We start from the raw sequence: 14,020 nt of genomic DNA on the forward strand, positions 1-14,020 counted from the left end.
GAATCCAAAAATGCTGTTCTATTAGGTGTCCTCTGGGTGGTGTTATGTTTGCACTTCAAAATATTTTTTTTAGGTTTATATTTGCACTTCAAGCTGGGGACGTGATTCCCAGCTCGAGGAGACACAGCCATGGTAGCTCTGATGGAACTAACATGCTAAAAATAGTTTAGCCGTGGTGGCATGAGTGGTGGAAGGGGCTAGCTGCCTCAAGTATGTACCTGTCCGACACCATAGGCATGTACATAGGCAGCTAGCACTTCCCACCTCTTGTCACCATGGCTGTTCTCTATTTTTAGCATGCTACTTCGATCAGAGCTATTAAGCACTGGTGCTGGGCTGAATTTCCTGAAAGAAAAGATCAGCCTGCATGCTGTTGGACCATCTCTGTACCAGGACTGGTGTATTTGGATGAATAAGTTAAACATAGAATAGAGCCAGACTCTTCACCACTGATTTCTCCTTTACTGAGAAGCTGACCTGCAAGGCCCCAGAAGTCTGCTACTGCTTGGCAGAGAGGGAGGGCTGGTGTCAGAACAGGACACAGGTGTTGGGAGAAGGGGCAACAGTAAAACAAGCTGTGGTTGCTATGTGTTAGGCTTTTGACATAAAACCAGCTAAAGCCTCCCCACCCTCACTATCCCCCAAGCCTCCCTCTGTATACAGCTCAACTGTTTGGGCGTGATGTAAGTGATGGTCAGGGTGCAGGACTCCACTTTCCCCAGCCAGAAGCTGCACTATTGGTGTAAAATGCCAATCCTCATGTTTGAACTGGGTGCAAAGTGATTCCTGTCCCTTCAGGAAAATCCGTGCCTTTCTGCAGAGAGGATTTAGTTTCCAAAATGAGGATGAAAGCAACCCTCATTGTTTGGATGCAGTTATGACTTCAGAACAGACAGACCTGCATAAATAGATCTTTAAAGATCTGGTAAGAAAGAGAGCAAACTTGGAAGTAAATATTGTGTGCCTTAGCAGGTCCTTACTGAGGACTCAGAATACTGCCTACTGATGTTGCAGCTATTCTATCTTTCTCACTGTGGTACCTTTACAAAAAAATCCCAATCTTTTCCCTATATTTTCTCTGAAAACTCCCTAGTGAAATACATCCATTCAAATAATCTTTATTGGCATTCCCAGACAGTTGAAGAAGAAGCTTTAATCAAGAATAACAACACGTGTAAAGACTTCCTTATTGAGGCCATGAAATATCACTTGCTTCCTCTGGATCAAAGGCAATTGATAAAGAATCCTAGAACAAAACCAAGGACTCCAGTTAGCCTGCCAAAGGTAAGATAAATTCTCTTCCAAAATAGAGAAACTTAGAAGGGAAAATGTAGGTCTTTTTTTTTTTTTTTTAATTGGCTTTGATATTGCGTCATTAGAGGCATCTTTCACCTTTGAATGGCTAGAGCTTGTTCTCTTACTAGATTTCATTTGATTGATTCCTAATTCTGTTGCGTTTCAGTGGCTCTGATAGGGCCTGACCCAAAGCCTGCTGAAGGCAGCCTGACAATAGCACACATTCTGGAAATTCCCCCATGCCAGGGGAATGCCCACCAGAGGATTTGTGGCTAGTCTCCGATCCTTTTTATGTTGCCTGAGCAGGACAGGGTCAAGAATCTGCCTCAGTCTCCTTAAAATTGGCTACTATCCTAGGAGCCTGGAGGGTAGCAAATATTCATCCTGTCTTCAGAAATAGCACGAGTATTTCTCCTGGGAAGTGCAGACAAGCGAGCTCAGTTTCAGTAGGATGGAAACTAGTTGAACTGACCATTTAAAAATAGGGTTAGACACTCACATGCGTAATGACAGCAGTAGCAGCATTTCCATTAGGTAGGCTAGCTGGTTTTTGGGTTTTTTTAGAAGAGCTATAAAACCACCTGCATTGGAGCATGAGCCAGTCGCTAACTGATGAGAGTTACTTCCTTTATGGGCAAGTAATTCCCAGAGTAGTCTACTACAGGGGTTTACTGCACCCTCCTGCGGTACTCTCCTTAGTATCAGGGACATGATACTGGAGTAGACTGGTCTGATCCAATATGGCAGTTCCGATGTTCGAATTTCCCACTGTTTGGTTCTCAAAATATTTCATTCTGGACCACCAGCAGTGTTGTGGGGGCTACTGGTGGCCTCGGGACTACAGTTGAGAACCGTGGGGTAGGCAGGAGTTTACAGTGCTCAGAGAGTTGGCTGAGATTTCTGCTGAGTGAAGCAGCTTGGATATTGTGCGGTTGGAGAGGGCTATGGTGCTTTTAGCTCGCATTAGTTCATCTGCATGTTGGAGGCAGAGCCTGATACAGCAAAAAAAACCCTAGCCAACCTTATCTGAAAACTGGCTGATGGCAGATTCTGAGCAGCGACTAAAAATAGATGTGGCACAAGAAAAAATAACTCCGAGATTCCCTATATTGATATGGGAGCTGTGCACTGCTCTGCATCCATGTTCATTAGTAAGAAAAAGATGGAGGAGAAAAAAGCTACCCCATCCCCAAAGCATACAGGCGGCTTGCACAGAAAACTGTCACTGAAGTTATTAATGAGAATTTCAGGCTGTAAGATGTCAAATCACGTGCCTATTCCTCCAGTTATAAACAATAGGAAGCTAGATTTTGTGAGGCTGTGTACCAGTTTTATCTCAGGAGGCGGTATTCAAATACTGATTTGCTGGATACTGTTAATTTGCAGTTCTGTAGTGCATGCATCGTATTTACCTACATATTGTGGTTCTTAATAGGAATTAATCTTCAGAATCTACCCTTGGGGTTGTCATGGTAAATGTGTCTTTGCCCTTTACGGACCGTGCGCTGGAATCATGGAACTGGAGAAACGAGAGGTGGAAAAGATTTGAGGTCAATAAGTTCAGAGGTTCTCAACATTTTTCTATGCCATGACCCCAAAGTATGAAAGAAAAACCTACTAGCCGGGCCCCCCACCTCTGCCTTCCATCTAGCTGAAAAAGAAAGGGAGGGAGGTTCCTCCCGCTGGACCTTCCTCATTGAGAAACTATATGGTCTTGTCTATTGCTCCTACCAATGTGGGATTGTTTCCTGCTGTATAATCTCCACTGCTTTGTCAACTCCTCATTTTAAATGTCTTAAGCTCCATGGCTTTCCTCCCTTTTCCTTGGGAGGCTAGTCCACAATTAGTAGGTCACCCTTGTTAGGAAATGTTTCCTGATAACTTTTTACCTTGTCACCTCAATTTCATGCTATTGCTTCTACATTAAACAGTTATACAGAGGTCTCTTTCCCTGTTTTTTATGCCTTGTAAATACTTCTAGACTGTTATCTAATCATCCCATTCCACCCCAACCGTCTGGGACTTGAACTCAGGACCTTTACATACTAGGCTACATTGTTTTTTCTCAGAAACAAGAGATCGGGGTTTTATTTTTCCCCCCGTCACGTTGTTGATCTGTTCCGAGGCTAATTATCTTGGTGCCAGCTCCTCAGCCTTCTAAAAATACGCTTGTCTTGTGTAATGCTTGCTCCTGCTGGCATGCTGTGTTGTGATAAGAGGAGTAAATCTCACTCTCGATAGCTGTAGAGAATAAGAAGTAATGTCTTCAGAGCAGTGCACAAATCAAGCTGCTTTCTCAGTGAAGGAGCCAGCGACCGTTTCAAAAATCTGCCGGGGTTCCATTGGAGCTTGGTTGCTATGGGCAGCCATCAACAGCTGAGCTCTCATCGGGAATGTTCCTGCGTTCCCAAACCAACAGTCACGGGCCAGAAATGTGTCGACTGGGGGCTTCAGAAAATGCACTGGGATTTTATTATTTTTTTTTTCCTGTTGATCAAGATAAAGTTTACTAAGATCTAAGCAATTTAGACTTAAAATGCACTGGATTTGTTTCAGTGCACATGTTGCATCAGAGACCTTAGGAAGCTGACAAGGACCTCCCTGTGCAATCCACAGCCAGACCTACTACTCCAGCAGTTCTCAAACTGTGGGTCGGGACCCCAAAGTGGGTCACGACCCCATTTTAGTGAGGTTGCCAGGGCTGGCTTAGATTTGCTGGGGCCCAGGGCCGAAGCTGAAGCCTGAGCCCCATTGCCTGGGGCCGAAACCTGAGGGCTTCAGCCCTGGGTGGCAGGGCTTAGGTTACAGGCCCCCTGCTGGGGCTGAAGCCCTGGGGCTTCAGTTCCCCACCCCCGCACAGGATGGTGGGGCTTGGGCTTTGGCCCCCGATCCTGGGCCATGGTGCTCGGGCGGGCTCAGGCTTCGGTCCCCCCTCCTGGGGTCGTGTAGCAATTTTTGGTGTCAGAAGGGGATTGCGGTGCAATGAAGTCTGAGAATCCCTGTAACACTCTAATCCCTTACACAGACATGGTGCTTTCTGGGGGAGTAGTTTCCATCATGGGTGGTGGTCCACCTGGAGTGCTTCACTTATTTATCAGCATCAGTATTTGTCAGCATAACTATGAAAACAGCAAATAAGCGGTGGTCTGACCACTGAAACGACACTGAGGTCTTCTCCACTTAGAGCACTGGTGCATTGTGCGGGTCTGTGGTGGGATGAGAAATGCTACGCTGATTTATGCATTACACAGGTAAATGTGACAAGGCACACGGGCAATAAATAAATGGGGTGATGGGCTGCTGAATTAAGCAGGGCTTCCATGGCTGGGGCTAAGTTACAAAACGGGGGATAAACTGAGAAGAAGAATCTTCAGAGGTCATTTGAGAAAATTCCCGTAAGACAGTCCTGGGAGGCAGGATGTCCAGCCAGGAGTATGTCCGATTAGCCTTCAAATATGTATTTTCTCCCTTAAAGGCCAGTGATTTCCATTGCCTTTCCTTGGCAAGGTGGGAATGGGGGATTTCCTTGAATCTCTGGGTCTCTTTAGAACTCTTCTGCTGCAGTGGGAAAGGTTTTGAGGGAGAGTCCATGGGGAAATCCCTATTGCATAAGAACATAAGAGCTGCCATACTGGGTCAGATCATGGTCCATCTTGCCTAGTATCCTGTCTTTGACAATAGGCCATATCAGAGCTTCAGAGGGAATGTACAGACCTAGGTAGTTATGGTGTGATCCAGCCATCTTCCATTCCCAGCTTCTGATAGGCAAAGGTTTAGGGTTGCCCCAAGCATGGGGTTGAGTTGCTGACTATCTTGGCTAATAACCATTGATGGACGTATCCCATATGAATTTAGTTCTTTTTTGAATCCAGTTATACTTTTGGCCTTCACAACATCCCATGCCAATGAGTTTCACAGGTTTGTTGTGTGAAAAAAGTTCTTCCTCTTGTTTGTATTAAACCTGCTGCCTGTTCATTTAATTGGGTGACCCCTGGTTAGTGTATTGTATGAAAAGGTAAATCTCACTTCTCTATTCATTTCCCCCCCACACACACTATTCATCATTTTATAGACCTTTATGATATCCCCCTCGTTGTCTCTTTTCTAAAATGAACAGACCTAATCTTTAGTCTGTCCTCTTATGGAAGCTGTTCCATACCATTGGTCATCTTTGTTGCCCTTCTCTGAATGTTTTCCAGTTCCACTATATCCTTTTTGAGATGGGACGACCAGAATTGGACTTAGTATTCAAGGTGTGGGTGCACCATGGATTTATACAGTTGCAGTAAGGTATTTTGTCCTTTTTTTTTTTTTTTTTTTTTTTGGTTATACCTTTCCTAACAGTATATTAGGAACTGTTAACCTTTTTGACTGCTGCTGTGCATTGAGCAGAACTGTCCATGGTGACTCCAACATCTTTCTTTCGTAACAGCTAGTTTAGAACTCATCATTATATATGGATAGTTGGGATTATGTTTTCCAACATACATTACTTTGCCCTTATCAACGCTGAATTTCATCTACCATTTTGTTGCTCAGTCACCCAGTTTTGTGAAATCTCTCTAACTCCTCACAGTCTGCTTTGAATTTAATTATCTTGAATAGTTTTGTGTTGTCTGTAAACTTTGCCAGTTCTCTATTCATCTCCTTTCTAGATCATTAATAAATATGTTGAACAGCACAGGTTTCCATACAGATCCTTAGGGGACCCTGCTCTTCACCTCTGTCCATTGTGAAAACTGTCCATTTTTTTTGTTCGTACCCTTTGTTTTTTATCTTTCAACCAGCTACCGATCCAGGAGAGGACCTTCCCTTTTATCCCATGGCTACCTAGTTTCCATAAGAGCCTTTGGTGAGGGACTTTGTCAAGGCTTCCTGAAAATCCAAGTACACTATATTGACTTGATCACCCTTATTCCCATGCTTGTTGACTCTCTGAGAATGCAGACAAATTGGTGATGCATGACTTCCTTCTACAAAAGCCATGTTGACTCTTCCCCCACAAATTGTGTTTTCCTGTCTATCTGATCATTCTCTTCTTTTACTATAATTCTGCCAATTTGTCCAGCACTGACACTAGGCTCACTGGCCTGTAATTGCCAGGATCCCCTCAGGGAGCCCTTTCTAAAAATTAGCATTACATCAGCTACCTTCCAGTCATCTGGTACAGAGGCTGATTTCAGTGATAGTTTTGCAATACTACTAACTGCACTGCACTGGGCAGCACAGCATGGGGAGGAGGTGGCCAGCCCTCTGTGGAGAAAGAGGTGGTTCGGGACTATTTAGAAAAGCTGGACGTGCACAAGTCCATGGGGCCGGATTCGTTGCATCCGAGAGTGCTAAAGGAGTTGGCGGATGTGATTGCAGAGCCATTGGCCATTATCTTTGAAAACTCATGGCGATCGGGGGAGGTCCCGGAAGACTGGAAAAAGGCTAATGTAGTGCCCATCTTTATAAAAGGGAAGGAGGAGGATCCTGGGAACTACAGGCCAGCCAGCCTCACCTCAGACCTGGAAAAATCATGGAGCAGGTCCTCAAGGAATCAATTCTGAAGCACTTAGAGGAGAGGAAGGTGATCAGGAACAGTCAGCATGGATTCACCAAGGGAAAGTCATGCCTCACTAATCTAATTGCCTTCTATGACGAGATAACTAGTTCTCTGGATGAAGGGAAAGCAGTGGACGTGTTATTCCTCGACTTCAGCAAAGCTTTTGACACGGTATCCCACGGTATTCTTGTCAGCAAGTTAAAGTAGTATGGGCTGGATGGATGCACTACAAGGTGGGTAGAAAGTTGGCTAGATTGTCGGGCTCAATGGGTAGTGATCAATGGCTCCATGTCTAGTTGGCAGCCGGTATCTAGCGGAGTGCCCCAAGGGTCACTCCTGGGGCCGGTTTTGTTCAATATCTTCATTAATGATCTGGAGGATGGTGTGGATTGCACCCTCAGCAAGTTTGCAGATGACACTAAACTGGGAGGAGAGGTAAGGATAGGATCCAGAGGGACCTAGACAAATTAGAGGATTGGGCCAAAACAAATCTGATGAGGTTCAACAAGGACAAGTGCAGAGTCCTGCACTGAGGACGGAAGAATCCCATGCACCGCTACAGACTAGGGACCGAATGGCTCGGCAGCAGTTCTGCAGAGAAGGACCTAGGGGTGACAGTGGACGAGAAGCTGGATATGAGTCAACAGTGTGCCCTTGTTGCCAAGAAGGCCAATGGCATTTTGGGGTGTATAAGTAGGGGCATTGCCAGCAGATCGAGGGACGTGATAGTTCCCCTCTTTTCGACATTGGTGAGGCCTCATCTGGAGTAGTGTGTCCAGTTTTGGGCCCCACACTACAAGAAGGATGTGGAGAAATTGGAGCGAGTCCACTCTAAAAATGATTAGAGGTCTGGAACACATGACTTATGAGGAGAGGCTGAGGGAACTGGGATTGTTTAGTCTACGGAAGAGAAGAATGAGGGGGGATTTGATAGCTGCTTTTAACTAACTGAAAGGTGGATCCAAAGAGGATGGATCTAGACTATTCTCAGTGATAGCAGATGACAGGACAAGGAGTAATGGTCTCAAGTTGCAGTGGGGGAGATTTAGGTTGGATATTAGGAAAAACTTTTTCACTAGGAGGGTGGTGAAACACTGGAATGTGTTACCTAGGGAGGTGGTGGAATCCCTTTCCTTAGAAGTTTTTAAGGTCAGGCTTGACAAAGCCCTGGCTGGGATGATTTAGTTGGGATTGGTCCTGCTCTGGGCAGGGGGTTGGACTAGATGGCCTCCAGAGGTCCCTTCCAACTCTGTTATTCTGTGAACTGTGGTATTTAACCCATCGTGTGGGCATGGATCCCAGAGATCTAGTCCAACCAAAAGAGAGCACTTTTTCTCACCAGCTGTCCCATGAGAACCATGCTGGTGCTTTGTGTCCTCTGCTGAGCAAGAGCCATCACTTGTGATTTGAAAACGTAGGTATTGCATTAGAGTGAGGAAAAGGGCACAGCAACCCTATAGAGATTGACCATAGAGCAAGATTTCTTAAGGGGGACATCTCATCTGCCAGAGAGGGAGAATTCAAAGAACTTTGGGCAGTCTTTGGGGCCGTTGACGTTCTGCTGACCCAGCTGGGTTGCTTGGGCAATGATAATTGGTGGGATGGAGCACCCTGATGCAAGCCAAAAAACTGCTTGCAGACCAGCTTGGGTGAGGGGGAAATCTTTTAGCATATATTGAGGTCAGCATAAGCACAAAAGCCTGCTTTGTTTGTAGGTTTCCCCCCTAAACAGTATGTAATAAGCTGTGCTCCTGGGCGTATAGGTCCTCTAGGGACAGATTCTCAAAGGGCCCAACCCTTTTATGCCTTTAAAAATCACCCTCCTCCCCCCAGCTGTCAATATAGCTCACTTCGACTAGGTTCTGGTAGTGGTTTTTATTTTGCAGGATGCAGCCCGCTGTGTAAACAGTCCTTGACCTAAGGGTTTCCCTTCTCTTGTTTTTCCTTCCCAGATAATGATTGTGGTTGGTGGGCAAGCGCCCAAAGCCATCCGGAGCGTGGAGTGTTACGATTTTGAGGAGGATCGGTGGGAGCAGATAGCTGAGCTTCCCTCCCGGAGATGCAGAGCAGGTAAATGGAACATGTCCAGTAGCCTCCATCACTTTCCCACTAAATTCCTTAGGGGAAAGAAGTGTATTCAGCCCCTCTCTGTTTCCAGCCGACAACAGCTCTGCCTCCCACCAAGATCCAGGAGAAAGCGTCTCTCCCCCAAATGGGCACAGAGCCAGCTCGCTCCCCACTACTTCCTCTATGCTATTCCTTCCATCTCCTCTGGCCTGGCTTCACAGTGGGAGCCAACTTTCCCTGTTGGCTTTCCAGTAAAGAGCTGGGAACAGAGATCATTCACTGGACTTGCAGTTTGAAAGAGAAGGGATTTTTCCTAGCAGAGGTGAGGTATGTGGAGTTGAAACTTGCTCCTCCTTGGAGATCTGACTGACCTACCATCCAGCATCCAGAGGTGCTCTCCGGATCCATACTTTGCTCCCCCCCTCTGAGGCACCTTGAAATTATCTGGGTCTCATACCCACCTTGGAATTGGCAGGCTTGCAGACCAGCTTGGGTGAGGCCTGGTTTAATATTCTGTGTTATGTGCGTTATTTTCCCTACAATCTGTACGTTCTCTTATTCAGATCTGATGGTTGTACAGAGCAAGTAAATGCTAAACATTTGCAAATGTCCTATTTATCCCTTCTCTGTTACAAATACCAACAGAGCCATCTGATGGTATCTCTTTTCCAAGCTACCTGTAGGTGCGGTTGGAACCTGTAGGTGCGGTTGGATCTCTAAACCTAACTCGGAGACTTAAGTCTCTCTCCCCTTCTAACAGGTGTGGTGTTTATGGCAGGCAACGTTTATGCTGTCGGAGGGTTTAACGGCTCTCTGAGAGTGCGAACTGTAGACGTGTATGACGGTGTGAAGGATCAGTGGACGTCAATTGCCAGCATGCAGGAACGACGGAGCACTTTGGGGGCGGCTGTGCTGAATGAACTCCTGTATGCTGTGGGTGGATTTGATGGAAGCACTGGTATGTTACTGCACAAAAGCCAGGCAGCCAAATGAAATGGATATTGTACTAGTTCTGTGTTCTCCAGGTCCCTCACAGGGAGTCCTTGAACGGCAAATTCCCTCACGGTAGAAAACAGCAGTTAGTTCCAACCAGTTGTCCACACCTACGTTTGAAGCTTTGTGTTTTGATGTCTTGTGTTTGTTTTTTTTTCCTCTAGAAAGTAAGAATTTATTCAACAAGAGTCTGACGCTTTAAAAGGAAATGTTTTCATAGCAAACATCTTTGGTTTTTGTAGGGATCTTGCTATTGCAAGGCAAGTGATTCACTAACATTCACTTTAAGTGACAATCGCCAGGAGCAGCAAAAATCCTGATTTGCTAGTAGATCTGGTTAGTGAAGATGGGATTGGGAACTATGGGGATATTTTAAAGTGCGTGTTTCAGAGGCATCTCACTGTTGGAAAGTGTCGGTATTATTATTGGGTTCTTTTTTGCCATGAAATAATAGTTACGTTCACTTTGCAGTTGTGCTTGAATGGCTCAAACTAGAACTGAGCAAATAGTTCGTTTCTAAAAACTCTGCGTCTTTCTTGAATGCATTAATTGTTCTGAAATTCTGCCCGCCGTAATCTCTGCAAACATTTCTTGAGCTGTAGTATGCTGGTGAGCTGTGAATATAAAATAACTGCATTTGAAATCTTCAACTGTTTTGGTTGGTTTGGTTTTGCCAGAGGTCATATGGTTTTGTTTTCTTTACTGATTGGATTAGATTAAAACTTCTCTCTTAGAATCAGTTTTCTGGTGTAAAGACTCACGATTATCTTTCTGTAACTATTCTGTAGTATTCACTAAAAATTTCCTTTTTAGGCCAATTTTCTTTCCAGTAAACTGTTCACTTAGAACATACATGGAAAGTGATCACAAAATGCAGTCAGAGCAGCCTTATTTAAGAATTGGAATGAACATTAATACAAAAATGTTCTGAAGTATTTCGCCAGCTCTAGTTCAAACCCCAGATTGACCATTGTTTCATACTGTTTTAAATGGAGATGGGTGAAATGGGTTTGGATTAAACAAAAGCCTTCTCTGAACTTGTCAAGGTGAAATACTTGCTTGTCACTTCTCCCACACCCTTCCTTGTCCTTCTGTTTTGCACACTTCAGTGCTTCCAGGTTCTGCCCAGGACTGGAAGGGAAAGTGCTGAAGTTACTGCAGGAGACTGGTTTTGCTGTATTTCTAGCTGTATTTCTGAGACCCATTTGCTTCAGAAAGTTCAGATAAGCATCCAGATTTTGGGTGTTGATGCAAAACTAACTCTGCCTTTCCCGAAGGGCTTGCCTGCACAGGCGAGTTTTACCAGTTATACTGGCCTAGTTACTGTAATATAATTATATTGGTGGAACTCCCTGTGTGGACACTTATTCTGGAATAAGAGAGGCTTTTTAAACCCTTGCCGAAGTAACAAAAGCCAAACCAGAACAAAGCACTCTTTTATCAGAATAAGAATGCCAACCTGGCTGTTATCCCAGTGTAAGCATAGTGGTTTCAGTTCACACCTTAGCTTGTGCTGGTATAACTTTGCAATGTAGACAAGCTTGTGATGAGCAAACCTCAGAGGGCTTAAAGGGGCGGTTTTAAAATCTTTGCATTGGACTGATTTTAATGTCGCTTGAAAGGACAGTCACTGTTGGACTATTCCAGCTGAAGAGCTCGGGATCTAGGCCCCAGATCCAGTCTCTTATTCCCAGCGCATTAGAAGTGGCAGCAGCCTCAGGACAGGGAGTCATCTGGTAAGGCTCAATAGCAATCTTCCTGGCTGCAGAAGGAGCAGCATTGATGGGCCAGTACCAACCTGCTTTTCCTTGCCTAGCAGGAAAATGGCCGCGCAACTGCCATGGGAGTGGGGAGGGAATTGAGAACCTTGGGAAACTTTAGTCCAGGTCACGGTGGAGATGTGTCTCCAGGGGGGAGAACAGTACAATGCTAATCTATGTATCCTCTTTTTAACTAGGTCTGGCATCAGTAGAGGCCTATAGCTATAAAACCAATGAGTGGTTTTTTGTGGCTCCCATGAACACAAGAAGAAGCAGTGTTGGAGTTGGAGTTGTGGAGGGTAAGAATAATAGCAGCCATTTCAGTCACTTGAATATTACTATTTAAAACGAAAACACAAGTGATTAAAGTCTGAGTTCCTGCAGTGAAGGAGCAGGAGCTGTTCTCCAAATATTCCCTGAGGTAACCTGCTGGCAGATGAGCACAAGAACAAGCCAGGCCGGTTTCTAAAAGCTGCATTCTAGATGTTTGTTGATTGGTAAAGATTTTTTTTTTTTTTAACATGACTAAATTGCTGCAGCTTTGAATAGTCCCTTTGTTTGCGGGAAAATTGTATGTTTTGCCATCTGCGCTACATGGCACAGGATCTTGATACTGATGCTGGGCCCAACAGCAGCTGGCCACCTCTCCTGCTTTACGTGGGGCATTCTCATTTTTTTGGTGGGAGAATAACATTCTGAGACGTCTCTGGTCAGTGAAACAAGGCACTGTGAGGGTGTTCTGTTGTGGTCATCAGCAAGCATTGTGATAGACAATGGCAACCACAAGAGGAAGACCTTTAAAAATCTGCCCTCCAAAATGAAGGCTGAAGCACAGTTAAAATCCTGGCACCTTAGCTGGGTGGCACACTACGAACAAAATCATAAGATTCTGCAGTTGTTTGCGTCGGACTTACGTGTTCGGTTGCCCATTCTGCATTGTGCGTAAATGGGGAATTTACAGTAACAAATTTCAGTACCATGCCAGCACAGGGATGAGGCAGGGAAGGATAAGGGGCAGTTGCAATTGTTGAAACAGCCATCAGCATGAACATGTAAGTATGAAAGTCCTGAGGTCTGGTGCCAAATGGGTTGATTTCATTTTACCTTGCTTAGAATCCAGGGGAACGATCACTTTAGAATATGAATTTCTTTCCATTTTGTGGAACTTTGTGGCAGTGTTTTTATTATGTAGCCCTAATTGCAGCGGGTTGTAGCTGTCTCCCATTAGTACAGTATGTAGTGATTGGTTGGTGGAGTTAGCCCCAGTATGTTACAAACTTGAGTTCCTGGGATTGCAAATGGGCTGGTTTGGCCAGTAAATGGGAATGGATTAGAAATTTTCTTTAAAAAAGGGAGGAGGAGAGGAACTGAAGTCCGTTTCTCTTTAAGTAGTGATAGAGCGGCTAAAATCTGCTTAACTGCTTGTGGAGTTTAATAATAATTTCCTTAATTATTCATATGCTTATGATGTGCTTAGTAAACAGTGATACCTATGAAAAGCCAAAATGGGTCATATTCAGTTCGAATGCTTAACAGACATTTAAGAAATGCTATGGTAATTTTTCTTTTAAACAAGGCAAAACAAATGCACGTGTAGACCCGCTGGAGCAAAAATAGCCAAGTGTCTTGGAGCTGAACAGGTTTTAAATCAGCAGGAGCGAACAACAAATTTGATATACGGCTTAAGCCACTGCCCAGAGTTAAACAACACCCCCAGAGTTCTAGCCACAGAGACTGAATATGATGAAAATTGACCTGGTGCCTACAGTTATTGACCATATCTAATAGTTGATGCAAACCAACAAACGTTACCTTGGTAGAGCATAGTCGGCACCAAAATGTTTCCTGCTTTGATTTGTTAACCTAAAACACCAGCGGGGTTGACGTGATTGCACAAATAAGTGTATGAAATGTCTAAAGAGACAGTAACAGGGGAGTGCAATTACCCGTGCCATATGGAAGTGTAAGAAACTGATCTTGCCAGTGAAGTGTGATGGGACTGACTTTGACTTCAGCCAATTTTCACCAGTAGGAAGAAAGGCAGCGTGTCGCCCAGGACCTGAGTGTAGGCAGGCTTATTAGTGTTCGTATTAGGCGAGGTTCAGACTGGTGCATGGGCCCCCACCACACTTCAGTTGTGCTTAATTTGAGACTTAATTGGTACAAAGGGCTTTTCAGGGGCCCTCTGTAATGGGGTGAGCTCAATACCCCGTACTGTTGAGATTAAAACAAAGAGGAGAATTAAATGCTTTACATGGCAAATTGGAGAAAGTTGGCAAGGTTTATGGGAGGGTGTTGTTTTAAGTGAAATTAGACAGTATCTATTTATTGAAATGTATGGTACACTAAACAAAAG

The 14,020-nt window shown here is 44.7% G+C and overlaps 1 protein-coding gene across 5 annotated transcripts in view; it reads left to right on the top strand.

Annotated features, from left to right (window-relative positions):
- KLHL3 (kelch like family member 3) overlaps positions 1–14,020 on the top strand; it is a 65,527-nt gene that overhangs the window by 42,676 nt on the left and 8,831 nt on the right. For all 5 annotated transcript variants that reach the window (XM_074960396.1, XM_074960398.1, XM_074960399.1 and 2 more), the window contains 4 exons: positions 1,135–1,284; positions 8,797–8,914; positions 9,672–9,869; positions 11,862–11,963. In XM_074960396.1, the coding sequence (XP_074816497.1) occupies positions 1,135–1,284; positions 8,797–8,914; positions 9,672–9,869; positions 11,862–11,963 (568 nt within the window). The remainder of the gene's footprint in view (positions 1–1,134; positions 1,285–8,796; positions 8,915–9,671; positions 9,870–11,861; positions 11,964–14,020) is intronic.

Source organism: Natator depressus, chromosome 8, assembly GCF_965152275.1.
Source record: "Natator depressus isolate rNatDep1 chromosome 8, rNatDep2.hap1, whole genome shotgun sequence".
NCBI classification, from domain to species: Eukaryota; Metazoa; Chordata; order Testudines; family Cheloniidae; genus Natator; species Natator depressus.